Here is a 27,150-nt window from a genome sequence, read left to right on the forward strand (position 1 = left end):
GTGACGGTAATCCATGTAAAAGTGCATCGGCATAGTCAAGGAAAAAGTTGCATTTACAAGTTTTAAACAGGTCTGCTGGGAAAGATATTCATGGACGAATCCAACACGTCGAATATCAAAATAAATATACTCACACAGACGGATGATGATGTCAAAACTCATGTGTGCTGTCAAACATGTATCCCACGTACTGTCCCTTACATTAATCGACTGAATGGGTTATGTAGATATTATTATATATTAAAATTCTTTTAATATAATATGTTAGGATTTCTGATGTATTTCTTAAAATATTGAGAATGAATCGTGTGTGTGTATGTGTGCGCGGGCGCATGTAATGATGCGAAATTTTACTGTTTTTTGAACAGTTATTACGTCAGTTATATCAATGTATCAATTTTGCATTATTTAAACGATAAGCTAATTTAAACGAAACTACAATACATATCACCGCCCTTGCTTATAAACAGAATGGTCACAGAAAGGAAAGTCACAAATACTGGTACCTAAATATGCTAATGGGGTAACGGATTCTTTTGGAGACCTTGGTACACGGCACGATGAAGATATCGCATCGTGTCAAGTATTGCTATGTTTAGAACTCTTGACAGGTGGCAAGAAGTTGTACTACTAGTTACTTGACAATAAACAACAAGAACGGCATGTCTTCCTATTACAGTGAACGTTTACATGTCCTTGTTTTATACAGAGACTTTGAAAGTTCTCGGTATCACATGAATGTTTGTTATTTAGAATTTATCATGGCTAGGTCAATGACAGAGACACATCATTTGTTATACACTTTACATGAGTAAACAGTTTTATGGTTACCGAATACAGCCTGACTTACGTATTACTTGTCTGATACGGTGAATAACACCAAAATAATTTTGTCCAGCGAAAGTTTGTTGATTACATTGTAACGGACACAACCCGCTTTTTAATTTAACGTAGATATCTTAGAACATATCATCACCATTGCCTAACCTTTAGAAATGTACAAAGCCTTAAAAAACCTAATAACCTATCAAATTTTACCTCTGTAAAGGGAGAGTCACATACTTTGAACTATTAACGCCAGTTTCAATGAAAACACTGATCCATAGTTTACACATACAGTGGTGCGTGTTGTGTGCTGAGTGCATGGCTGTTCAAATCCATTGAGATACCTACGATATGCGTTCAAGTTATTCTCAAAATATAAGGAATCAATTTACGTTGTTTTGGCAATTTGACCGATTGTTCAAAGAGACTGACTGATTGTTTCTACGTGTAATTACTCACTCAAGCGACAACTTTCGTGATTTGCGATATGCACTCTTCAAAGTAATTAAGACAATTAAATAAGATGACGTTATTGAGTAGAAGTAATTGACTGTCCCTGGACAGATCACGATTAAAAGTTACGTAAAAAATCATGTATCGGGTATTTTATGGCTCTACTGAAATGTTCACATAAGATACTTAGAATGCCTTCTCCTTAAAATCACATTTCATGGATATTTCACCAATTCTGGAATTCTCATCTTCCTTGTACCTCATTTCGCAAATTTTGAAATGACGGTGGTAACTGTTTGTCCTGACGGTCTAAACAACTGACATTGCTTCATTCAAGTTCCATATGATGTCAATTTTCATATACTTTCCTTATTTTGTTTTGTGTTAGCACGGTCCCTCCACACCGTGGTCTAAGCACGGTCCATCCACACCGTGGTCTAAGCACGGTCCATCCACACGGTGGTATAAGCACGGTCCCTCCACACCGTGGTCTAAGAAATTCAGTTTCGACACACTCTGTATGGGTGCAATACAAATTGTATTGTTGACAACTGAATTCTGGTCCGGACTGGAATTCATTCGTCAATATTATTGCATATCACATTATGTCCTACCAGTATATTGATGGCGCAAAAACAGCTATGTGAATGGTCGAAACGTGAAAAGAACGGTGGTATATTCGTCTGCTCTATATAGCACATAGCACGGTTGGCACACGAGCGAGCTCTCGGCAAGACCGAAATACCTTATTTGACGTTCCATGCAAGAATTTCAATATATTGTTATGATATAATAGCAATAAATCACACCCAGCGATGATGTAATACCACTAGGTTTTGACCAGTTCACTTTATATATGCACTCAATATCGCTCACTATTGCATATATGTCATGAACTGGTCAAAATCTTGTGGTATACCTTTACCCGTCACGGGGTGTGCTTTATTGCTTAGGAAGGAAGTTCATGATATACAGTATTTTGTATTTGAAGCGTATACTTTGCATTCCAATATATTTAGGCAAAAAAGGAAGACCAAAGTTTACCATTTTGGTCAACAAAAGTCATGGAAATATATTTTTATAAAGTTATTTCTTACCATCATTTTTCCTTCAATATTCTGTTTCAGTTTTTTTTAACACAAAGAATTGGTTATCTTTTACTAATCTCACCCCAGATGACTATATTTTGCTTATTTGTATTATTTATCACATCACTGGTCTGTAAACCGTATGTTGGCATTGTTTGGTGTGATTTACGGGTTATCAACCAACATTATTAATAAACTATTGACCCGTAACGGGTATCAGTGAACACGCTGTGCATGCAAAAATATAGTTTTATATAATCGTTCAGGATACGGTCATCAGTATCAGATAACATCAAGAACGTGACGTCAAAGTGAATTTTCTACAAATTACTCAACTCTCAAATTAATGCTGGCTGTAACCTTTCTATAATCGGTCTTACAGAATCTAATTAGAGACATGAAAGCCGGATTATTTTCTAATACATGTGTTTGCTTACGCATGGACAGTTTCTTACACTTTGCTAGCGAAGTTACCAGTACCACTGAGCCGAAGACACAAGGAGGAATAGATACAGTCAGGGTTAATTGTTGAAAATATCCAATTTACACTGATTATCTTGAATTCGTATGTTTTGAATTTCAACTGTAAGATATCTCTCCGGCGTTTAACTCCATACGATGGCTACCGGGAACAGAATTTACACTAGTGAAAGTAACGGGTAGTCTGGAAATTATGCTATACCCTGAAACAAAACAATTTCTGTAAATCAGAAGGGACATTGACGGAAATGAAGTTTATCGAACTGGTATCATATTAGCTTGGCAGCGCGCCTTGGAAGGCACGCTGGCTATTCTATACATGCAGTTTACTCGGAATGGGACCAATCACGTGACGTAACCCTAAGCGGTGTAAGGAAAACTGAATGCATGTGTAGAGTTATCGCGTCGTGTACATATTGCTGGTGGTAGCTTCCGTTAGAACGTTGTTCTGAACACCATTTACTATCCAGCTTTGCGGCCTTCAAACTGAGTCAGCTAAACATTCGGAACGAACATCGAAAATGGTCTTGTCTATACACACAATAGCTTTTATCGAAATCTGCTTCCTTCTAGCGTTCACTTGTAACATACAAGGTAAGTCCACGATATCAGGCCTATTATATTTTTCTCACTTTCTCATTTACTCTGTACATCTAGCTGTAAGGCATATTGCATGGGATCACTTCGCTGCTGTCCCTATGTATGCCCACTGGTCGACTTGTGTTCACTGTCGTCGTTTATCCATCAACGTGTTTCAATTTTCGAACATAATACAGTAGTGTGGCGTATGTGTCAGATAATGTGGAAAGCAGTCATTCTTCATTCACCATGATAACACAGATGAAGCGTTTCAACATGGCCATCACCTAACAGAGGTATTATATCAACCAGTATAGTTAAATCGATATTCGTAGTCAAATTATACCCATTCGTGCGAAATGTGCGCTAAAGCCTTGAAAATCATGGTCCGTGGACAACAAATTTATCGCTTCCATTAGCAGTATTGGAAATAGCCTAAGAACATTTGCAAATAGTAAAGCGTCATATTGAAAATTGGTGTTATAATCTCTCAATGCAATCTGTCAGTCTAAAGACTCGCAGTACAGCAACGCAAATGGAATATTGGTGTTTTTTGCACCGTTCAAACGTCAGCCTAGTTTGTAAGCCTACGTGCAAGTATATGTATGTATGTATGTATGTATGTATGTATGTATGTATGTATGTATGTATGTATGTATGTATGTATGTATGTGAAGGATATCTTCTATAGAACAACTCACTGACCTGTTTGTCTTGACCTGTCTGTCTATCAGGTCAGTCTTGACCTGTCTGTCTCTCTGATTGTCTATCTGTATGTCCATACATCTATCATTCCATGTAACACAGATATGTACGGGACAATATTGAAGTATCAATTCAATCTATAGGGATTCACATCTATCTCATTGAAATTCCATCCGAGAGGAATTATACCTGCCCTCGTTATGTTTCATGCTGAGAAGTGTTTTGCTTTCAGTCAGTTAGTTAGCCGACAAGAAGCATAGTTCATGACACTATGGGTCCCTATCATCTCATGCAGACAAAATATTTCTCCCATGAGGCAATTCAGGTTGATTACGAGCAATAAAATGAACTCCCATTAAATCTACTCTGTTTTAACACAGTTCAGGTCACCCTTCGTTCATTTAATGTTACCCTGAGGCGGGAGCATATCACTCCAAGGCAAATGCCACACTTTCGTTGAAAGAGATAACCCAGATGGTGTGTGACGATGCATCAAGACACAAGAATCGGGTCATAGTCAAACTATAGTTTTAGACAAACGTGATTTATCACAACAACTGGTCATAGTTTAAATTTTGAGCAGTTCGTTTTCTTTGATAATGATGCCATATATTTGTGTTCTTTTGCGGTAAACGTGTTCACGATAGCGTAGTGTAAAACCTGACTGGCCCGGCAAACAGGACTTGTTAACATCACAGACTGGAGTTGAATGGTAGAATGGAACCGATGAGCTAGTATCGTTGACATAAATAGATAAAAACGGGGACTAAACAATAATTCATCAAAGGTGACAAAGTAAACAAACAAACAACCAAAAATACACAAACAAAAACAAAACACTACTACCACAACAAGTTCTACAAATAATAACAAAATGATAATGAACATACGGGTAGTCTAGTCGGAAGGTAGGGTTCCCATGCACCCCATGGATGTATTTTTTTAACCTACATTTTTGTAATCCTTAGGGTCTATATTTAATGAATTTGATGTTCCCAAAATCAAATCGTGTCCCATGGGGTTCATTTGGCGCCATCTTTGCCGCCATCTTGGCCGCCATCTTGGATTTCAACAATGGGGTAGGGGTCACGTATCTACCGCTCGACGGAAACAGAAACAATAAAATACTATAAACGTTACATTTTTAGAAAGCCAAGATCATGGCCTTTTCATTGATATATAACTTAATAGGGATTAATTAATATTCGAACGTCGATTAGACTTTATATCGGTCATTGGCCGTAAATCGTAAAATTTGCGAAATTTCACACCCAATAATTAAGTTCCCGTTCCTCCAAACAATTTTTCATAAGGTATTTATATATTTTTTGGAAGAACTCAGTGCAATAAACAAGAAAAACAACATTAAAAGTATGTGTCTTGAGATTTAGTGGGTGCATGAGCTTGTTTTCTTATTACGCGGTATGCCACATATCCGTGTGTAACATAAGGGGTAGGGGTAATGTTTCCCTTTCTGTTTCGAATCATGAATGATGAAACCATAAAAATGTTACATTTTTTGAAAGTGCTGCATCAGACCTTTCTAAAAATATATAGATTTATGGGGAAAAGTTGCATATTTAAAAGTTACAAAGCTTAAACCTTTCGGTTTGTGTCGATTTTAAGTTATTTTTTAAGAACGAAATTACAACATATGGGGTAGGGGTAATGTTTCCCTTTCTGCCTCGAACATGAAATATGAAACGAAACCATATAAATGTTACACTGCTTGAAAGCTCTGAAATGGGCCTTTCCAAACATGTATAGTTTTATTGGGAAAAGTCCATATTTTAAACTTACAAAGCTTATGCCTTTCAGCTTGTGTCAATTTTAAGTGATTTTTTAAGAACGAAATTACAACATATGGGGTAGGGGTAATGTTTCCCTTTCTGCCTCGAACCATGAATTATGAAACCATATAAATGTTATACTGTTTGAAAGCTCTGAAATGGGCCTTTCCAAACATGTATACTTTTATTGGGAAAAGTCCATATTTTAAAGTTACAAAGCTTATGCCTTTCAGTTTGTGTCAATTTTAAGTCATTTTTAAGAACGAAATTACAACATATGGGGTAGGGGTAATGTTTCCCTTTCTGCCTCGAATTATGAATTATGAAACCATATAAATGTTATGCTGTTTGAAAGCTCTGAAATGGGCCTTTCCAAACATGTATAGTCTTATTGGGAAAAGTCCATATTTTAAAGTTACAAAGCTTATGCCTTTCAGTTTGTGTCAATTTTAAGTGATTTTTTAAACAAAATTATAATATAGGGGTAGGGTAATGTTCCCGTTCTGCCTTGAACCATGAATTATGAAACCATATAAATGTTATACTGTTTGAAAGCTCTGAAATGGGCCTTTCCAAACATGTATAGTTTTATTGGGAAAAGTCCATATTTTAAAGTTACAAAGCTTAAACCTTTCAGTTTGTGTCAATTTTAAGTCATTTTTAAGAACGAAATTACAACATATGGGGTAGGGGTAATGTTTCCCTTTCTGCCTCGAATTATGAATTATGAAACCATATAAATGTTATACTGTTTGAAAGCTCTGAAATGGGCCTTTCCAAACATGTATAGTCTTATTGGGAAAAGTCCATATTTTAAAGTTACAAAGCTTATGTCTTTCAGTTGTGTCAATTTTAAGTGATTTTTTAAACAAAATTATAATATAAGGGGTAGGGGTAATGTTTCCCGTTCTGCCTTGAACCATGAATTGTGAAACCATATAAATGTTATACTGTTTGAAAGCTCTGAAATGGGCCTTTCCAAACATGTATAGTTTTATTGGGAAAAGTTGCATATTTGAAAGTTACAAAGCTTAAGCCTTTCAGTTTGTGTCAATTTTAAGTGATTTTTTGAACAATATGCACAAAACAGTTAGTCTGTTGGCCAGGTATCGAAATCATCCCCTCTAAGGCATTTTACCCACTATGATTTTCGTTAGCTAGTATTCTCAGCTGTCATAATCTGCTTATTTTCCATTTAACTGATGGTGTGTGAGAGTGTAACGACTTGTTTGTGAAGGGCTGTCACGCCCTCAGTAGTAAAATAGGAATGGGTTAGGGGTAACATATTTACCGCTAGTCGGAAACAAAAACAAAAAAGCACCATAAACAATACATTCTTAGAAAGCCCAGATAATCCCCCTTACCATTGGCATACAACTAAATGGGGATAAATCGATATTCAAACATCGATTAGATGTTATATCGGACATGAAATGTAATTGTAAAATTTGCTTAATTTCAAACCCAATAATTAAGTTCATGTTCCTCCAAACAATTTTTACAAGGTATTTATATATCATTTGAAAGAACTTAATGCAATAGAGAAGTAAAAAACATTAAAAGAGTGTATCTTCTTGAGACTTATGGGGTGCGTCGATTGTTTACCTAATATATGTATGCCGTACATCCCTCTATAATATACATTTAAGGGATAGGGGTGTGGGTAATGTTTCCTCTCCTACCAAACGCAGTGAATAAGGAAGCCACATAAATATCATATCTCTGAAACACTAACGCAGTTGTTTTTCCAACAAGATATGGCTTGATGGGGTAAACTCAAAAATTATGCAGTGACAATGCCTAAACTCAAAGTTTGTGTTACTTTACTGACATTTACTTGTTAAAAGGAACATAGAAAAATACTCTATAGGCATTAAATAGCACTAAAAAGCTAAAATGGTGTTAATAAAAGACGTTTTACTCATTTCAATAACTCAAATTAGGGAAAGAATGTTAACAGCTATAATATGTCAAAAATTATATATTCCAAACCCACAAACACTAAATTGGATGTCATAGTCGTCATGCAAAGTTGATATGACAGCAGCAACACTCAATCCCTTTAATTGTATCGCGAGAGATATATAAGCAATAAAGCACCACTTTGAAAGGATACCACACGGTTTCGACCGGTAAACAACATATACGCACGAACTTCAGTCGTGTGTATAAGGAGTGAAATGGTCAAAACCGAGCTCGAGTGGTGTACCCAACTTATAGGGTTGTTTATCGCTATATTATATCAGTATATTGAAACTTCATTACAGTATATCGTAAATACATGCACAGTCACGTGACCGTCTGGGCAAATCAGAGCTCACTATTAATAGTGTTACTTTTATACCACACGGGAACACGAGAGAATCTTTTATCGCTGAAAACCAATCACCATTAATCCACAATATAGCTTCTCCATAATAAGATAAGATGGATCGACAACACTGTACCTTCCTTACCAGAAAACAAGAGATCATAACCAATTTTTCGAAATTATTTACAACGCAGAACACTATATACTCCCAATGAGGATTACATTTTCGACTGGGTGCTAAAATTCAATAGCAAAATAATTCTGAAACTAAAACCCGAAAAGCCAAATGTCACAGAACGCATTCAAATTACGCAACTAAATAGTAAACAGAAGGCGAACAAACACTCTCTACACCAAGCAATAAGAAGGCGAGACAAACCTCAGAAAATGACGAAAAAGGCTTATATTCCCATTGACACCTCAATGTTTAAAATGCCTTGTGAGTGAATCTATCATTAGTTTCTTATCATGGATGACATTTAACCAATGTTAGACCCTGACGTCTTTGAAGCAAAGACCCTACAAACGGACGTTTTAGGGTCAATGCTTGAAGATACCATTCCCACCAGCATGATCGAATCAGAGAGACTAGATTGATCTAACTTTCGAGCTAGATCAGCCACCAGCAGCTGAGAAAAAATAAGTCAATATAATCATCAGAGTCAAGCGAGCTAGACAACGGCTTCAAACATTATTCTCCACAGAGAGGACATTCTTACACAATTCACAAAAAGCGTTCAAAAGCTTCGTTAAAGGCATTGTTCGCGATCCCAGGGACGGGCATGGCTGGTTGCGTGGCAAATGCAAAATGTTAGTCATGCTGAATCAAGGTGTAATCAAGTAATAGCTTATTTATAGATTGGGAAAATCCTAATCCTGATAGTAATGATGGAATATAAACTTTGTGAAAAGTTGAGAAAATTTGCCACGTCTTTGATTTGTATGTTTTACATTCCATGTTGTACTAGCCTGTACTATACATGAACAGTCAATACATCCGGCAAGTATTCTGTGCTGTTCTTTTTAGTTAGGTCCCCGCAATCCGAGATAAGTCTTTCTATAGTGTCAACCATTCTCTTCGATCACTGTAATCTACTCCAATAAATTCCCATTTAACTCATTTGTATGATTACAGGGAAGCCTAAGCCTATCTCTTACAATCTAAGATTTGAGATATTTGACAACAATATATATGCAATTTTCATATTTTTCATAGGCCTAAATAACACACAGAAGAAAGTCATACTCAATGTTTTGTCCAATTGAAAGTGAAATAACCGAAACAAGTAGAGGTGGCCATCTGTAAGCCAAACGAGAATTAATATTAGCAAAGATGGATATTAATTAAGCCTTTCCCATTTCCAATCCCAGTTACTCATACAACGGGGTATAAGCGAAAGCCAAGAGTATCGAATGTGTTGAAACCTAAGTGGCCCCTATTCAGTACCACGTAGCCTACAGGTACACCTTAAAGAATACTTACCAGGCCAAAATACCGAGTGTTGAATTCCTTCAAAAGTGGCAACACCTGGAAAGACACTGCGGCAACCAATTTATCACCCTGATCTCTAACTATTTACCTCTACACCCAATAAAGCACCGGGACTCAAGACAGTTGTACATCACAAACTTAAGAGAGCGATCGAAGACACTCGCTACACAGAACGCAGGATGGAAGGCTGCAAAGACGATTCTTCAAATAGGCAAAAAAGAGGCTAAAACAACACAAACATTCACAGCAACGACGACAGGTCGGGGTTTCTTCCTATACTATGGTACAAAACCAAACCAAAGGGTCTTTCAAAGGCCACCGCACTTCCCTTAAAGCCCGGCTCGAAATGGACTGGGATCATGATTAGTGCCAAGTTGGTTGGGCGTTTTGGGGCATGGCTCTGCATAATGAGTCTGTTGGTAACGGTTGCGATCGTTCGCATTATCTGCGGATCTGTTTGCTCTCAGATCACGCTCAGGCTCGGACTAATATAGATACGTACAGCCTTCGTTTCAAGGTTCGTTTCAGTCATGCCATGGCAAATACTCGAAATAAAAAATAAAGGAAAACTATCAACTAATCAAACAAGAGTTTGCTTGAATGAATTTACCGAAGTTTCAGGCCATATCAACGTTCGTTATGTGAATGATTCAGCTGCTGAACGCCATGTACATATTGGCGCCATCTAAAGTAGAATAATTATCAAAAAAGTAAAAAGCTTATATCTGGGCTTTCTAAGAATGTATTTGTTTATGGTGCTTTTTTGTTTTTGTTTCCGACTAGCGGTAAATATGTTACCCCTAACCCATTCCTATTTTACTACTGAGGGCGTGACAGCCCTTCACAAACAAGTCGTTACACTCTCACACACCATCAGTTAAATGGAAAATAAGCAGATTATGACAGCTGAGAATACTAGCTAACAGAAAATCATAGTGGGTAAAATGCCTTAGAGGGGATGATTTCGATACCTGGCCAACGGACTAACTGTTTTGTGCATATTGTTCAAAAAATCACTTAAAATTGACACAAACTGAAAGGCTTAAGCTTTGTAACTTTCAAATATGCAACTTTCTCCAATAAAACTATACATGTTTGGAAAGGCCCATTTCAGAGCTTTCAAACAGTATAACATTTATATGGTTTCATAATTCATGATTCAAGGCAGAACGGGAAACATTACCCCTACCCCTTATATTATAATTTTGTTTAAAAAATCACTTAAAATTGACACAAACTGAAAGGCATAAGCTTTGTAACTTTAAAATATGGACTTTTCCCAATAAGACTATACATGTTTGGAAAGGCCCATTTCAGAGCTTTCAAACGGTATAACATTTATATGGTTTCATAATTCATGGTTCAAGGCAGAACGGGAAACATTACCCCTACCCCTTATATTAAAATTTTGTTAAAAAAATGACTTAAAATTGACACAAACTGAAAGGTTTAAGCTTTGTAACTTAAAAATATGGACTTTTCCCAATAAAACTATACATGTTTGGAAAGGCCCATTTCAGAGCTTTCAAACAGTATAACATTTATATGGTTTCGTAATTCATGGTTCGAGGCAGAAAGGGAAACATTACCCCTACCCCATATGTTGTAATTTCGTCCTTAAAAAATCACTTAAAATTTACACAAACTGAAAGGCATAAGCTTTGTAACTTTAAAATATGAACTTTTCCCAATAAAACTATACATGTTTGGAAAGGCCCATTTCAGAGCTTTTAAACAGTATAACATTTATATGGTTTCGTAATTCATGGTTCGAGGCAGAAAGGGAAACATTACCCTACCCCATATGTTGTAATTTCATTCTTTAAAAATCACTTAAAATCGACACAAACTGAAAGGTTTAAGCTTTGTAACTTTTAAATATGCAATTTTTCCCCATAAATCTATATATTTTTAGAAAGGTCTGATGCAGCACTTTCAAAAAATGTAACATTTTTATGGTTTCATCATTCATGATTCGAAACAGAAAGGGAAACATTACCCCTACCCCTTATGTTACACACGGATATGTGGCATACCGCGTAATAAGAAAACAAGCTCATGCACCCACTAAATCTCAAGACACATACTTTTAATGTTGTTTTCCTTGTTCATTGCACTGAGTTCTTCCAAAAAATATATAAACCTTATGAAAATTGTTTGGAGGAACGGGAACTTAATTATTGGGTGTGAAATTTCGCAAATTTTACGATTTACGGCCAATGACCGATATAAAGTCTAATCGACGTTCGAATATTAATTAATCCCTATTAAGTTATATATCAATGAAAAGGCCATGATCTTGGCTTTCTAAAAATGTAACGTTTATAGTATTTTATTGTTTCTGTTTCCGTCGAGCGCTAGATACGTGACCCCTACCCCATCGTTGAAATCCAAGATGGCGGCCAAGATGGCGGCAAAGATGGCGCCAAATGAACCCCATGGGACACGATTTGATTTTGGGAACATCAAAATTCATTAAATATAGACCCTAAGGATTACAAAAATGTAGGTTAAAAAAATACATCCATGGGGTGCATGGGAACCCTACCTTCCGACCCGACTAATACGGGTATTCTACAAAACGTGACAACACTCAGTTTTTGAGATTTCTTGTCACCTTACGCAACATTTTGTTACGAAATGACAACCATAACCATTCTAATAAAGCATGAAATTGTAGTGCGTGATAGGGCGCGGGTATCGTTTTCAGTGGCACCGTAAAACAGCCACAGCCATCGTAGAAATTCCGTAATAGACAGGGCAAGCATGATTGGAACTCAGTGCTACAGCAGCTTTAATGGATTTGCAATATGTTGCACAGTAAGTACGTACGGCTGGAATTTGTCCACTGTGGTGCTGCCCTTTAATCTTTCAGAGCGTGAAGATATCAAAACTTTAACTTTTGAAAGTACTTGGATTGTTTTTATTTCATAAAATAAACATGTCTTCTCGTTCTTATCCGTGAACATTTCGAGATAGAAAGTCCTAGTCTAACCAAAACAATGATTTTTGTAGTAAATGCAATTATTGTTCACAAACTAGTCCATACTAATATTAACATATGGACACTATACATATGCAGACTTCACTGGCAATATGAATACCGCGTACTTAATGTCAGTTTCAAAGCCTATTAGAACCAGAAAGATACTTATTGTCGAATTGTAACTGGAATTGTATTCAAACTTTTGCTTGTTTTGCGATGTTCATCACTTCCACTAGCCATGGAAGAGGGAAGACATCGTAATGTTGACCCAATGACCTGAATATGAAATTTGTGTAAACAAGGTAAGGTAGAAGATGAATATCACTTTCTTTCAGTATGTCTACTTTACGATATGCTACGAACGGAATACTAACCCTCTCAAGCAATTAATGAACCGAATTTGTGTAAGTTCAACAATCTAATGAGTACATCAAATTTACAAATGATATTTAATACTGGCCAGTTGTTTTTAAAGCCTTCAAACTTAGAATGAAAACTTACTCCGCAACTGAAAGATTGATTTTGTGTGTGATTCATTAATTGTATGCTACCTTCTAATTATTGAACTTTAACCTGTTACCCCCTAGCATACGGGCCAGAGGCCTTGGAATGCAATAAATGTGCACAGTGTGTGCACCAATCAATCAGTCAATCAATACCAATCATTTCGACACAATTTTGTTCTCAGAACAAGAAATGTTAAGTTCTGGACAAGTGAAATAAAGAAAATGCGTTAAAGTTACAGCTCATACAGTTGTAACACGTCACATAACCCATACATTGATAATTAACACAAGTCTATATAGAATATGAATTGGACTCTTCCGAAAGTCAACCTATGTACGGACCACAGAAGTTTTATTTGAGTCTAGTTCTAAAACGATTTGGGATTCTTTGCTGTAATTACTCCCAATGTAAATAATTTCAAGATAAAATTGAAATTATTCATCAAAAAGAAATGTTAATTTGTAACTTTGCCAGCGATTTTTGACACTATGTAATGTGATTTTCTCTTTATTTCTTTCTGTGCATTTGAGAACCGATGAAAATTTCTCTTCCGAGTAGACAGCTGGTCCGCTCATTAAACGTGAAAATGTATGCTTGGAAAATTAAAATTGCAATACAAAAGGTTCATATATTTATAATGTACAGCCAACAAAACTAACCGTTTGGATCATAATATCGACGTTTGACCAACATCAAGTAGGTCTTAGATAACTGAAATTTAAGTTTGCAAAATTCCTCTTGTCCACGATCTTCAAATATTGCTTGATTTGTTTATTTTTGGACGTTGACCTTCATAAACGTGGTGGAATTCAGAAATGAGGTAACATCGATGACTGTCAGCAGGTTTGTTCAAAGTTAAATGTATGTATGATTATCATTGACAAATAATGTAACCTGTTTATCTCGTCATGTGATAAGTCATGTGATATGTCAGAGCTTCTTTAAAGTTTACCTTTGACGCAGTTCCGTTCGACAGAGATCCACATAGGGTGTCAAATTTATGACATTACACAGTCGAAGAGTTTCACACTAATACTACACCATGGTAATTTTTCCTCAGTATTTCGCTGTTATATGATATTATCATTGATATTTACAAACAAACTTTTCAAAGATATAGGTTAAAATAAGCAAATAAGCTTTACGCATTCTGAAACCTCAATATACATTTTTCTGATGAGTCGGCGAAAGTATGCATTTTCCAATAATTCAACATTCTAAAACTTTTCAGTCACGTGAATATTTCTTGCGAAGTGATAAGATTTTACCTGGCCTTTCTAATGCTGTAATCCTTTGAGGGCTGTGACGGAAATTCCACTTTGAATTGTAATTCAGACTACCCTCTTTAAATAAAGTATAATTATAATAATCATAAAACAGCTTCTTCAATAACCATGCTCTAAGGTGGTACATGTATAGATATATTGAAACAGTATTAACTGATTCACAAGAAGAGTCAAGTGTATTTTCACCTTTGCACAATGTTCTCCTGCAGCAGACTATACCTATGTGTGTAATCAATGAAAATGTGCATAAGACATACACATGAGTAGAAATGGTGGCAAAATACAGCCATAACAGTACAGAATTATTAGACAATATTATCTTACAGGGGCAGTCTTCAATCCCCGGTTCTCGCATTAGTTCATGTTGACATTGAGCATTTACGCGGTGTTAATCCTTAATTTACCACTGACTATTTTATCAAGTTATTCAATCGACATTCAGGGAAAGCTGAAAAATAACTGACGGCAGGAGGTCGAAGGAAATTAAACTGCGTGTAAATTGTGAAAGTTTATTTCCCTCGATCCATAAATTATAAAATGTGACACCCACAAACCAATAATAAAAATTGTGATGTTTGATTCCAAATCTACAGATAGTGGTAAAGCCGCACCACTGCTGTGTTATTTAAGGGGCAATGTCTCTAATGTACAATAAAAAATACTTGTTTATATATGAAGTACATAACCAGTATTCGCCCAAATTAATTTTGGAGGGCCTACCAGTCAGTTTTAAAGAAGCTTTTAACACCAGATGGTGTGACTGGAAGGATAGCTTTCAATTGTATCAATGTGTATTCTACAATTTGAAGATACTCATATTGCGGGAATTTTCGAAACAAAAACTCACTTTTTGCGAGTATGGTCCAAGATCATCCAAATTAACAAGGTAACTTTCAATTAAGGGGCATTGTTAACACTCAGCTGTATCTCAGGCTCAATTACATATGTTTATGTTGAAGCTAATATGACCAGTGTATTAAAATCACCATTTTTGAGAAATATTGAAGAAAACTGCACCAAAATCACGCCTAATTTAAAAAATCCTGGAGGGTTGAGAACATTCTAAATACAGTAACAGCCATCCTATTGCTGAATAGCGTAATGTTTTCAACATTAACACTTAGGTAGTAGATTGTTGTCTTTACAAGCTTATCTCTTTACTACGCTAAAGCCGATAATAGTCTGAAGTTGATAACTTTGGAAATAAAGTGTACATGATAATATCACCGATACATATTATTTCTCAATTTAGCACTAGCATGGCTGTTCACTTTTACATTATTTACCAGGTGTTTTGATGTGTTCATAAACATCGTTTTTCATGAAATACACCCTTTTCATTGATGGTGATAATGAATAAAACGCAACCCAGTTATTTCGTGATTTCGGACGTGCATGGATAGTCATTCGCCCTGTGAAACTATCATGGGGAGTTAGCATCAGTGAAGCTGATTAATCGTATGCACAGTGTCGTCACAAGAAATGTATATACCACTATACTCTTCCTATTCGTTTTCAAATTGATACAGTTCTATTTATAGAATTTGCATAAATTGCTGCAGCTCTATTGATATAGATTGTAAACACTGCTGTAATATTTACACGTAAATTTCAAATCATGACAATTATATCAACAAAGAGATTGTAAACTGCTGAGCTGACTTCAAAGCCTATCATTCATATATTCAGTGATTAATATTGATTGCATGCTACGCTATTCACGGTTTTGTTCAAGCAGGTAGTGTCATGGTGACACCAAAAGACAATATTTATTATCCTATTGATTACGTTAAAACGGGTGTTTATACTGTTCGCTGCTTGTTTACCATATTAACATCCAGCACTGCCTGGCTAGAATCCTGTTTATGTCGTTCATAGACTTCAACAGAAGAAACTACTGTCAGTTTTGCTATAGCGCTAGGGTGTATGACTGACAGGTGTATACGTTTCGTTCAAAGTTGTTGTGATTGCCATAATTCCAAACGAACCAGTGTAAACTGACCTTTCCCAACCAAGCCATTTGTAAAACTCACTAAACCCAACCCTCGTGATTTTCACCGACCCCCTTCAAGTATGTATGAAGGCTCTCTAACGTATCATCGTTACCATTACGCGTTTCTCTATTTCACCAACAGATTACCTTTAAAAATGTAGTGTCCCCCCTATTTCACATGATTCGTAGCTGTCACAACACCATGTGCTGATTGTTCCAAGAGGGCGCATGTGACACATTTCTAAAGTCCTATATTCGCAAAATATTGTAGAAATAAAAAATAATAGAAAATAAAGAACAAACATGCACAAAACAATGACTTGCAATTATGCAATCTCGTCTTCACGGTTTAACATATACAGAAAGCTTCGACAACTTTGTCTAGGTTTTATTGTCTTCCCTACGAATCACGAATCGAAGTCTTGTCAAGTAGCTGTATAAGTCCGAGTTTTAGACGTTGCTTGCAGAAAATGTCGACCAAGTCATGTTCTAGTACGTCCCCACTAAATGTTTGTTGCCACTATAAGCTAACCTACTGCATCTTCTCTGACATGCATTAGATCATATAAACATGGATAGAGGTCCCTTGACAAAATGAGATAACAAACATCTGCTCTGTGTCAATATCTCCCATCAAAGGTCGCAGAATATTAACCATGCCTTGGATGTCACTAGCGTTTTCGTAGGCATTATATAGGGTACTAGAACGCCGAACAGAACCTAGACTCCCGGCATGCAAATTCATGTCAATGTGCAAGAATGTTTGCAGGAGTCTGTACACGTGCGTGTATGTGTGACTATCGTTCTGTCTGTCTGTTTGTCTGTCTGTCTGTCTGTCTGTCTGTCTGTCTGTGTATGTACTAAGTGTGCGTGTATGTATGTATGTATGTATGTATGTATGTATGTATGTATGTATGTATGTATGTATGTATGTATGTATGTATGTATGTATGTATGTATGTATGTATGTATGTATGTATGTATGTATGTATGTATGTGTATGTAAGCAGTATCATCGTGTTTATCTCCTTAAGGAACATTATAGTAGAAGTCTCACAATGTCAAACAGCGATCGTATTTGTACCAGTGCCAGTAGCCGCTTTTGCCTTTATTCAAATTTGTACCCTGGGAAAAATACGGTAGTGCTGTACCATTGTAGCAGGCATAGATGTTCCATTCTATTGAAATTGTTTTTGGACAAGAGAACAGCGATGATGATGATTAATTGCTTATTCATCACTGATAGTTAATTTTCATTTAGAAGTACATAGCTAGAGCAAACCCATCGTTACAATTATTCAATTCATCGTTTCAAATAGCTCAGCCTTGACCCGGCAAAAAGATAAAACAAGTTTAAAAGACATCTGTTGATAGTGTATCGATCATGTCTGTATTCTCTCCATGAAGAATAAACGAAACAAATCTCACTGACATATGGATAAAACTATTAGCAGTGAATGAAAGCGTGTGGAGAACGTGCAGTTTATCAGAATGTTTATTAAAGAACAGAGTAGCGTTTACCGTAATGGTGTAAGACCTTCCGGGCTAATGTTGGTGATTCTATAAAGTGTAATTAGTGAGGGATGATGTATTTCAGATTGTTTGAACTGACACAGTGTGAGATCTTAACCTCTACTAAAGTTATGCTTACGTTGAAACACCCGTGGATGGCGTCAGCTCTCTACAGAATGTTGACCGGCGAAATGCTTGTATAATATGACCCCAACGAGTCTACAGCTTTGGTCATCGACAGCTTCAGCTGTTGAACCACATAGTATTTAGCTTTTCAGTTTGCCTTGTATATAATTTGCATTTCTATTCTAACTATATTTCTGTCTGAAAATAAACTTTAATAACAAGAATCGTAAACTTATTCGTTGGTTTTCATGTTTCACATGGGACATTTGATCATGTGCTATAAATTCTACGTATCACATGAGATTTAAAACAATTTCAATGCTGAATCGACGCATGCAAAGTAAATGACCGTCCAGGTTTTAACAGTTTTCCAATATGGATTTAACTATGCCGTCCTATCCTTCATTCCTTTGTATTTCCGTCATTGTGGATATGGTCCCTTGACGCAGCAAAGCCACAACAGGCTGTTCCAAAATAAGACCGATGGAGCAATACATCAAATCATTATTTGTATGGCATATACCTGAACACGTTCTTTCATGACGGTGGATTATGACAGCTTTAAGCAAATCCACATTGTACAATAGTTGCCGTACATTGCAGATAACACGACAGAGAAAGCCCTTCTTCTTTCATCGGTTTCAACAATGAACTTTGATATTACAATGCGCTATTATCGATTAACGATAAAGTGATCTGATATATTAACTCAGAAGGGTGTCTGGCCGACAATACAAGACTAGCGTACATATAAATGCTATTTTTATTTTCCCGAAGTTTTATCAATATGAGATACCTATGTACACTCCAGCTTACGGTCGATTTTCTCATTTACTTACGGAGAATTTTGCATACATTTCTGCTAGTTGTCACTGTCTATCCTATGCCACAGGAACGATATCAACGCATGCCTTTCATCAATAGTGGTCAAATCAAACCTTTGCTAAGCTCTATAATTATATTGTCATTAAACTCCTACAAATAGATTTTGGCATTATCATCAGCATGATCGCTGCAGCGTCCACTGTGTACTTGGTATTTAGGTTAATGTTACAGATTTGCATCGACACTTTTTGGATCTTGTAGTTAATTGCACTTTTTGATGAATCGTTCCTACGTCATATTTATCGTTAGTGTCTTTTTTTTTAAATATGTAAATTAGGCTTGCTGACACGATGTGCACATTCAGTTTAGTTTCTTCCAAACATTGCTCACAGATATATTCTAATAATACACCACACAGCAATTTACGGCTGTCCATAGCGTGTTTGTTCCATAGCTGAGAACCATCCAGGCATCATGTTTGAGCAACCACCGATGGAAAGCAGTCTGCGTCATTGCCACAAACATGTCTGTTATGTCAGAGAAAATGGAACACAGTATAGCCCTTGGTACAAAGAACTCAAAATCCAATGAATCAGTGTGGCACGTCCGGTGAAGTCTAAGATAATTTAAACAAATCTCGAGAACATCATGTTTTTTTGCATAACCTTGGTCGAAGTCCACAGAGCTTGATTATTTGCAGTACTGTTTGAACTTGACGGAAGTAAAAAGCAATTGTTTAATTTTGCGACAGAATCCTGCACCTAAATTCTTTCAAGTTACCTCACAAGAAAATACACTATTACTTTCCCCATTACTCGGTATACACAAAAACCTATTCCAATATCATAACTTGTCGAGAAATACCACACCCTGCGAGCTCTAATTTACTGTTCCACTGAAAAAAAACCCAGCAAAAACATTCATACATCCTGACACGGATAATATGTGAGATTGCAATGACAAAACTGACAGATATATACGTTTAGCTCACTTAGTGTCTCCATGTCGTAGCTGTGAACACTACATCGATGACATTTGATTGTTCATCAAAGATGGTCCAAGACGAATTTGCCTTCTAATTATGACATCGATTACGTAAAAGCATCTCAATCGCATTGATTTAAGCCGATCAAGCCGCTCATGTGTAGACACAAAACAACCACAGCGCTGCATGCCTGATTAGTTTCCAAGGTTATATCAGAGAGGAATGAAAATAATTCGATAACAAGCTTATGATACCACTGTCAGCTTGGTCTGAAATCTAGCTGCACTGTACAATTTTATTTTTAAGTGAGCAAAAGAAATCACGTAGAGGTAATAAATGCGATAGGCATCTGTAATATTCAAGCATCCCACATTTGTTGTACTGAAATGAAGACTTGATTTCAAAAGAATGCATGCAATTTGTCCATGGCTATGCGTCTTATTTAGTGATTTAATTTTCCTGAACTAAGACCGAATGCTTAATTTTCATGGCTTATGTTTAAACATTTGTTTTATCTTAGTTTGAAAATAAAATTTCAGGCTAGGGAAAAAGGTAACACTGTTAATAGGTTCATGTTACTTAGCTATCATACTTACAAAGCACGGATAATGAATTTTCATATTCCGCATTTCCATGGACGTTTGAAAGAGATGAAGACTGATTTACAGTAAACCAGAAAGTTTGCAGTTCTAAAGTTTGGTTTCCATTTTGCAGCTCATTACTGCATTCTGCGCTATAATGGTCCAGTATCCATTTTATGGATCAAAATACGTTTTGGAATTGAAATATTTGTGACGTTAAATGATATTTGTCATTTTCCAGATGTGCTTTCTATACTTTCAAGCCACTCCATTACTGTCGTGTTTCACTGCCGAAATCGCAAAATATTGGCCATGAGATATACGTGCAAAGTCAATCATTCATGAAGAAGCGAATCACATATGTAGTAAGAGAACTAGCCAAGTTGTGATTCTCTTGCCCTTGGATTATCAACCTATCACTTTCACCCCGTGATTTTTCATGAACCTGAGATTTAATTTCGAAGTCTCATATGTCGATCTATCTTAAATGGATCATTCGCTGAAATATGATTGGCAATGTTTTAAAAAGGGAATCTGTTCTATTAGACCACTAAATGTTTTCTATTATAAAATAATGCTAAAGTCCTAACCAGTAAATTGTAACTTTATTACCATAGAATATCTATTGGTATTTTAAAAGTCATTCATATGTAAATTTCGCGTGTTGCTGACGCATTCATTACACTTTGAACCCAAACTTTAGATAATGACAAATATCCACGATGTCATAAGAAGTCATCAACAAACATGTAACGGACTATGTTCCGCTAGTCAGTCAATAATCTGTTGAGAATATTATCATTTGTTAGACAGTGATGGTGATTACTACCAAAAATACATGAAATACGTCATTTTCCCGATGCTAGGCAAACAAGGAATACACATTCCCTATAATGGTCTTTTTTGTTTCAATTTTGTAAATTGAACGTTTCTGATGTACGTTTCTGCATTTTGAAATAACACTAGCGATTATGAGGAAAATCGTCGAAAATATTGACGTAATTTTTACTGCTGATGATGTCACTGAAAACTTAAAACAAATATTGATCTGGTCGAACAGCAGGAACCTCTGTGACAGTATGCCAGTTGGAATCGTTGACAAAACTCTGTGTATCGCCCACTGTGACCAAAACATGACAAGAGAGGATTGCCATCTCAAATGATATGACATGTGAGTCTTTTCGTGAATTAACTGCAGACCATGCTGACTTTTCTGACATCAGCAAAGCGCTAGAGCATACCTCAAACATGATAATGTTATCATTATCGGTGACGTCCAGTGTTCAAGATCGTCATCAGTCTCTTCAAAATCCGACAAGGGCTCTTAACATTGTGATAGGCAAACTGATGTTTTCCGAATATTTTAACCAAGGAATCATTCCTGCACATGACGCAAAAGAATTTCTTTATATCAATCAAGGGTCTATTGCCCTTCAAAATCAGATGAAAATACGATGTGTAGATCTTTCCTTCAAGCAGCAGTCGGCTACCCAGTTCTTGTAGAAGTGATTGCTGACATTCACAATTCAAAGGATGTTTAGTCCTTTGTTTTCATGTTCATTTGAAAGTTGAGTACAAATAATCAATTTATCAAAAGATAAAAGCTACCTCTATAAGAAAATCGAAAGCAGGACATATTACGTATCAACAGTCAGCCGGTCAGTCAGTCGGACAGACAGACAGCCAGCCATATAGACAGATAAATATATAATTACACAGAAGACGAGGCAGATGTTTTGACAGATCGCGATATTTAGACATCAATAAAAGAAGTTGTTTCAGATGAGACAGATGAAGACTATCGTTTGCATTCAAACCATGCTGGGTCTGTGCTATGACAGGAAACTAATATAGCAAAAATGTGGGTTGAAATTACATTCCCGATTAAAGACTAAATATTTTGTCCGTTGACCTTCACCTTAGCACTGATGTTGTGATAAACAGCAGGACATGCGTGTTTTATTATACGCCGTTCAGTCAAGATGAGAAACAGCCATTGATGTCACCGACTTAATCAAAATCGCCTAAAAAATCCCTGGGTACCATATCAATGACACTCGGCAACCAATGTCGTCTGTAGTCTGCCAATGAGGCACGAGTGAATTGTTGAATGAAACGACATCCTCAATATGGATCCATCGACATAAAAACAATTGACATGTTCAGAAACAATTATACAATCGGTCTCATTATTGTCATAGGTTGATTATCTCAGACATTAAAGATTGCAAGACATCATGCGAACATACAGATTAAGTATATGAAGGGATTTCTTCGATAGAAATTTTAAAATTTTTGTTGCATTACAGATCGTCCCTATGGAACTAATTCCAAGGTCAAAAATAAAACACTAGGGGCGAACTGACAATTTGCCAACTAAACGCATGCCAAGCCAAACTTTAGATGAAAGAGACAGCAAGCTTTCAATCGATGTTTTGGCGTAAGCAGTAAATCTTTCAAATAAACGCAATTTATAAAAAAATTCAATATGACTTTCCATGACTTTACCATGGGAAGGCTGTTCTATACAGACTTCTATGTCTTGTTTCTATGGTAACATCATAAATGCAATGCGCACTTCCTGCATGAGACATCGAATTTGTTTCCCGGGAAAGAATTGGTTTAGCGCAGAAAGTATTTACCTCCGTACAATAGTTGCTGCAACAGTTGATGAAATAGCTAGACCGAAAAGAATCCAAGAAACATTAACGGGTAAGAATAGCGAGACGAAGTCAAGGATTATCCTATTTTTCTTAAAGCGGAACCCTTGGGGGAAATAGATTTCATCAAATAATTTAATTGGATGAGATGATCTCAAATGAAATGTAAAACAAAATCCGTTAAGCGCATTAGACGAAGTAATCAACCTAAAACAAATGTAACGAGAAATCAAATCAGTTTTCGTCAACTCTGATACAATGTCTCTTCGTACATACTGTGCTGACTCATATGATGTATTCAGTGTTTACATGCAATGTTTCCTTGTAATATTTAATGCTTGCTCATATTTTTTTGGTTCTATAAAATTCAACGACGTGTAAACGTGTTGCCAGTCTGTGTATAGTTTTTATGAAATCACAGACAGCAGAGCGGAAGATATCCCTGTTAAATTCAGAACTGTTTGAGGTTTGGAGTGTTGCCGAATTTAAGCCTCTGAGATTAGGGAACGGAAGTGAGTGGGCGTTACGGGTATCCGTTCAATCAGAATTTTAACTTCAACTGAAAATCCTAGAAACAAACACAATTAAGGAAAAAACTACGTTCGAATTTCTAGACGGAGATTGCCTTCAGTAAATTTTGTAGCAAACGCACTGGCAGTTATAAACCGGTCTGTGTGTTTGGTCCACGATGATAGTGGTTTTGTTTTAATCAGTGTTCAATGCAATATCGTCAGATATCTCAGAGTCCTAACAACCTTAGCTTTCGAATTAGTTATTAAAACGATATTTTTACATGCCATTGTACACGACCACAGTTGAACATTGTATAACTCATTATACTGAATAGAACGTCATCGTGTGAAACAAAGAGTATTGTATCAATCATTACATTACACAGATGAAAAAATATCGTAAACTCTCTCTTACGAGTGAAAAACCATCCAAAGCTACTGTTGGATTGCATATTTCATGATTTTTTGCCACAATATTCACAAATAACCATATATATACCGACTGAGTTGATATATTTCAGAGTCCTTTAATCCTAAGCACAGAATCATAACTTTATTATTTCTGGATTAGATAAATAAAAACAAATTTAATGTGACATTTCAACTGTGCACTATCAGTTTGACGAAACTGTTACCTGCTACATAAGTGCATGAGCACACTTACAAAATCATACCGAAGGACGCCAATTGACTCGCTTTTGACAGTATTTTCAAAGCGAACTCATTGGATGAAAATGGCGAGAAAAGGTCAAGTAGCTGAACGATGGGGCATAAGAAAGTTGATAAAGAAATGACGAGTCCTTGTTGAGAATTTGTGGTCTGTTTCGTGTGCTGATCTCAACTTGGATATATTTGGATTATGCAGACACATGTTTAAATATCTCCATAGTATTTTCATTTCAAGGAACCTGGTTAAATATATGATAAATGATTCGATGACGTACATTTTTTTTCGACAGGATTTTTTTCAAAACAGAGAAAAAGGAGAAGAAAGAACCATTAATGACAATCACCAAACGAAGATTTTTATCAAATTTGCAAATGTGAAGCCAATAAAACTTTCAATTTTTTTACTTTGTAGCTGGCAAAATATTTGCTCACCATAAAGTTCTAATATTCACTTATTGTTCTCTTTCCACTGTGAATGCATTGAAATCTTGTTGATAAGATTTTACACCATTTCTTTAAACCTTTCTTCTCCTCTAACAGCTTATTGTGAAGGTCAACTTTTACTTACATCGTCTCGTGATGGTGTTGTGTTTAAATTTTTTATATGAATTCTGCATGAAACTGGTGAATAGGTACACGTTTTTGTAAGCTGTAAAATGTTCCAATGTTTTTCACTTCATCATACCAAACGAGAAACTCAATGAGTTTGATTAATTTATATGTTACTAAGTCAAATGATGTGATACAGATCTTGTGAAATGTAGTTTGATGTTACATATAGATGAAAGGCCTTTGTTACTTTTATACAAGCGATTTATGATGAACTTTATTCTTTGGATGAGACGTTCCATGGATACGTGTAATGCACGATTCAGTTAAAAGAAATTATATCGCGACAGTCAATGAAAAATACGTGATATCGATGATGATGATTATGATAATGATGATGATGATGGTGATGGTTAGCAGTGTCAATCATTCAATCTATTTGTCTCATATTTTAAGTTTCTCCGTCTGTTCAACATTGCATTTCTATCACAAATTTATTTTCATTCAGTTTATGTAAATGCTAGTGATACCGAGGAGCGTCTACGGGATGATTTATTCAGTAACTACAATGCCAAGGTGAGACCTGCAGAACATCCCGGCGATGCTGTGACCATTGACATTGTGCTGGCCATTACACAGATACTTGATGTGGTAGGTACATTCAGTTTTGCGCCGCGAGGACAGATATTTGACTCTTTTACAATCTGTTTTGGTCTATCATTTGTGGGGGCTCATTTTGAAGTTCGTGGAGTAGCTAAAGTATTACAGGTTTATTTATGTGAAAATCAAAAAATTCATTTTTATCCATTGAGTTAACACAAGATTGACGGCCATTTTGAATTTTAAGTGTCGGTAATTATTATGTACTTTGTTTCTGTAGTAGCATATTTTGCATGGTGACCCAATATTGTGCATGGTGACCCCAGACTTTTATTCCTGGTTTCTCTAGTAGCATATTTTGCATGAACACAATTGGAACTAATTTGGGATAATTGGATGGTGAAGTAATGTCGATATAATCTGCAAATGTAACTTTTCTTTTTAAGTTATACTCTTGCTTCTATGAGTAATTTGTAATATCGCACCATTCAGCTATGGGGCACCTAAAACTTTTGAGAAATTTGAAAATATAAAGATCCAACTATCCCAAATTAGTTCCAATCGTGTTCATGGTGACCCCAGACTTTTATTCCTGGTTTCGCAATAGAATAATTTTAAGTTTCCTTACGGGAAGTTCCAGTGAAAGTTTATGTCTTTCAATATCGAGGCGCATTCTACCTTAATACGATTTTGATTCTCCTTTGAGCGAGCATAAATAATAATACAACAGCAAAAACACGCTCTGTTTATGAAAAACATTGAAAGAAGATTAGCTAGAACTGGCGAATTATTATGTTATTTCACTACGTAATTTACCGCTACTAAGTTACAGCAAGTTTCTTGTCTAAGCTACAGTCATTGAATCTGCTTGGCAGGCAATGTTGACAAACCGTTTCGGAGCAAAAATCATATGTAATAATGTGCAAACTTCCTGTGTTAGTCGTAACACTGGCCGATATGTTTCCAATATTGATATATGTAGCTTTAACAGGAAAATATTGTTACAGGATGGTTGGGTTGACAATGAATCATCCATCCAACTACGACTTCATGTAGAACTACTAGAAGTAACATTTTGGGAACAGTATAATGTTAGAGACAAACAAAAGCACACACAATGGACTATGTTTCGACTGGTCGACGACCTGTAGTTCTAAATGAAGTCGCAGTTGGTTTGAAGATGTTCAACCATCTTATGACAAAGTTGATCTGTCTACTAGGCTCTTAGCATCTAAAATGGAAAGATATCCGTTTCGTCTGGTTAGTCTAAATATCCGTAGCCATGACTCTACGGGGTAATACCATGACGCGTGTTGTATGAGGAATGTCACAGGGTTTATAGAAGGTACCGGGGTGTCTACACTTGTTTAATGATGGGAAAGTTGCTCTCTGGAGAGTTCAACCCAGACCTAGATAGGACAACTTCCCCTACTGCAAAGTCACAATAACGTACGGTATTGTGGCCGGTGAGCTGCGGTCTTATTAGCACATCTGATATTACCTTTGACTCAAGTTAAGGGGCGTAGCCCTGACTTATTCACACCTATACTACGCTGTGTAATGAAAGCAATATTCGTTCTCCAGGGTTTTCATAATCCTAAACCGATGTAGTAAAGCTTCTTAATTGATTCCATCC

General features: G+C 36.2%; 1 protein-coding gene across 1 annotated transcript in view; it reads left to right on the forward strand.

The window, feature by feature from the left end:
- Nucleotides 1–3,186: 3,186 nt before the first annotated feature.
- The window catches only part of LOC139151477 (neuronal acetylcholine receptor subunit alpha-6-like), a 29,763-nt gene continuing 5,799 nt past the window's right edge, over nucleotides 3,187–27,150 (forward strand). Inside the window, exons 1-2 of the mRNA XM_070724303.1 lie at nucleotides 3,187–3,440; nucleotides 25,423–25,565. Coding sequence (XP_070580404.1) covers nucleotides 3,368–3,440; nucleotides 25,423–25,565 — 216 coding nt within the window. The 5' untranslated portion in view covers nucleotides 3,187–3,367. The remainder of the gene's footprint in view (nucleotides 3,441–25,422; nucleotides 25,566–27,150) is intronic.

This window comes from Ptychodera flava, chromosome 2 (genome assembly GCF_041260155.1).
Source record: "Ptychodera flava strain L36383 chromosome 2, AS_Pfla_20210202, whole genome shotgun sequence".
Taxonomy (NCBI): Eukaryota; Metazoa; Hemichordata; class Enteropneusta; family Ptychoderidae; genus Ptychodera; species Ptychodera flava.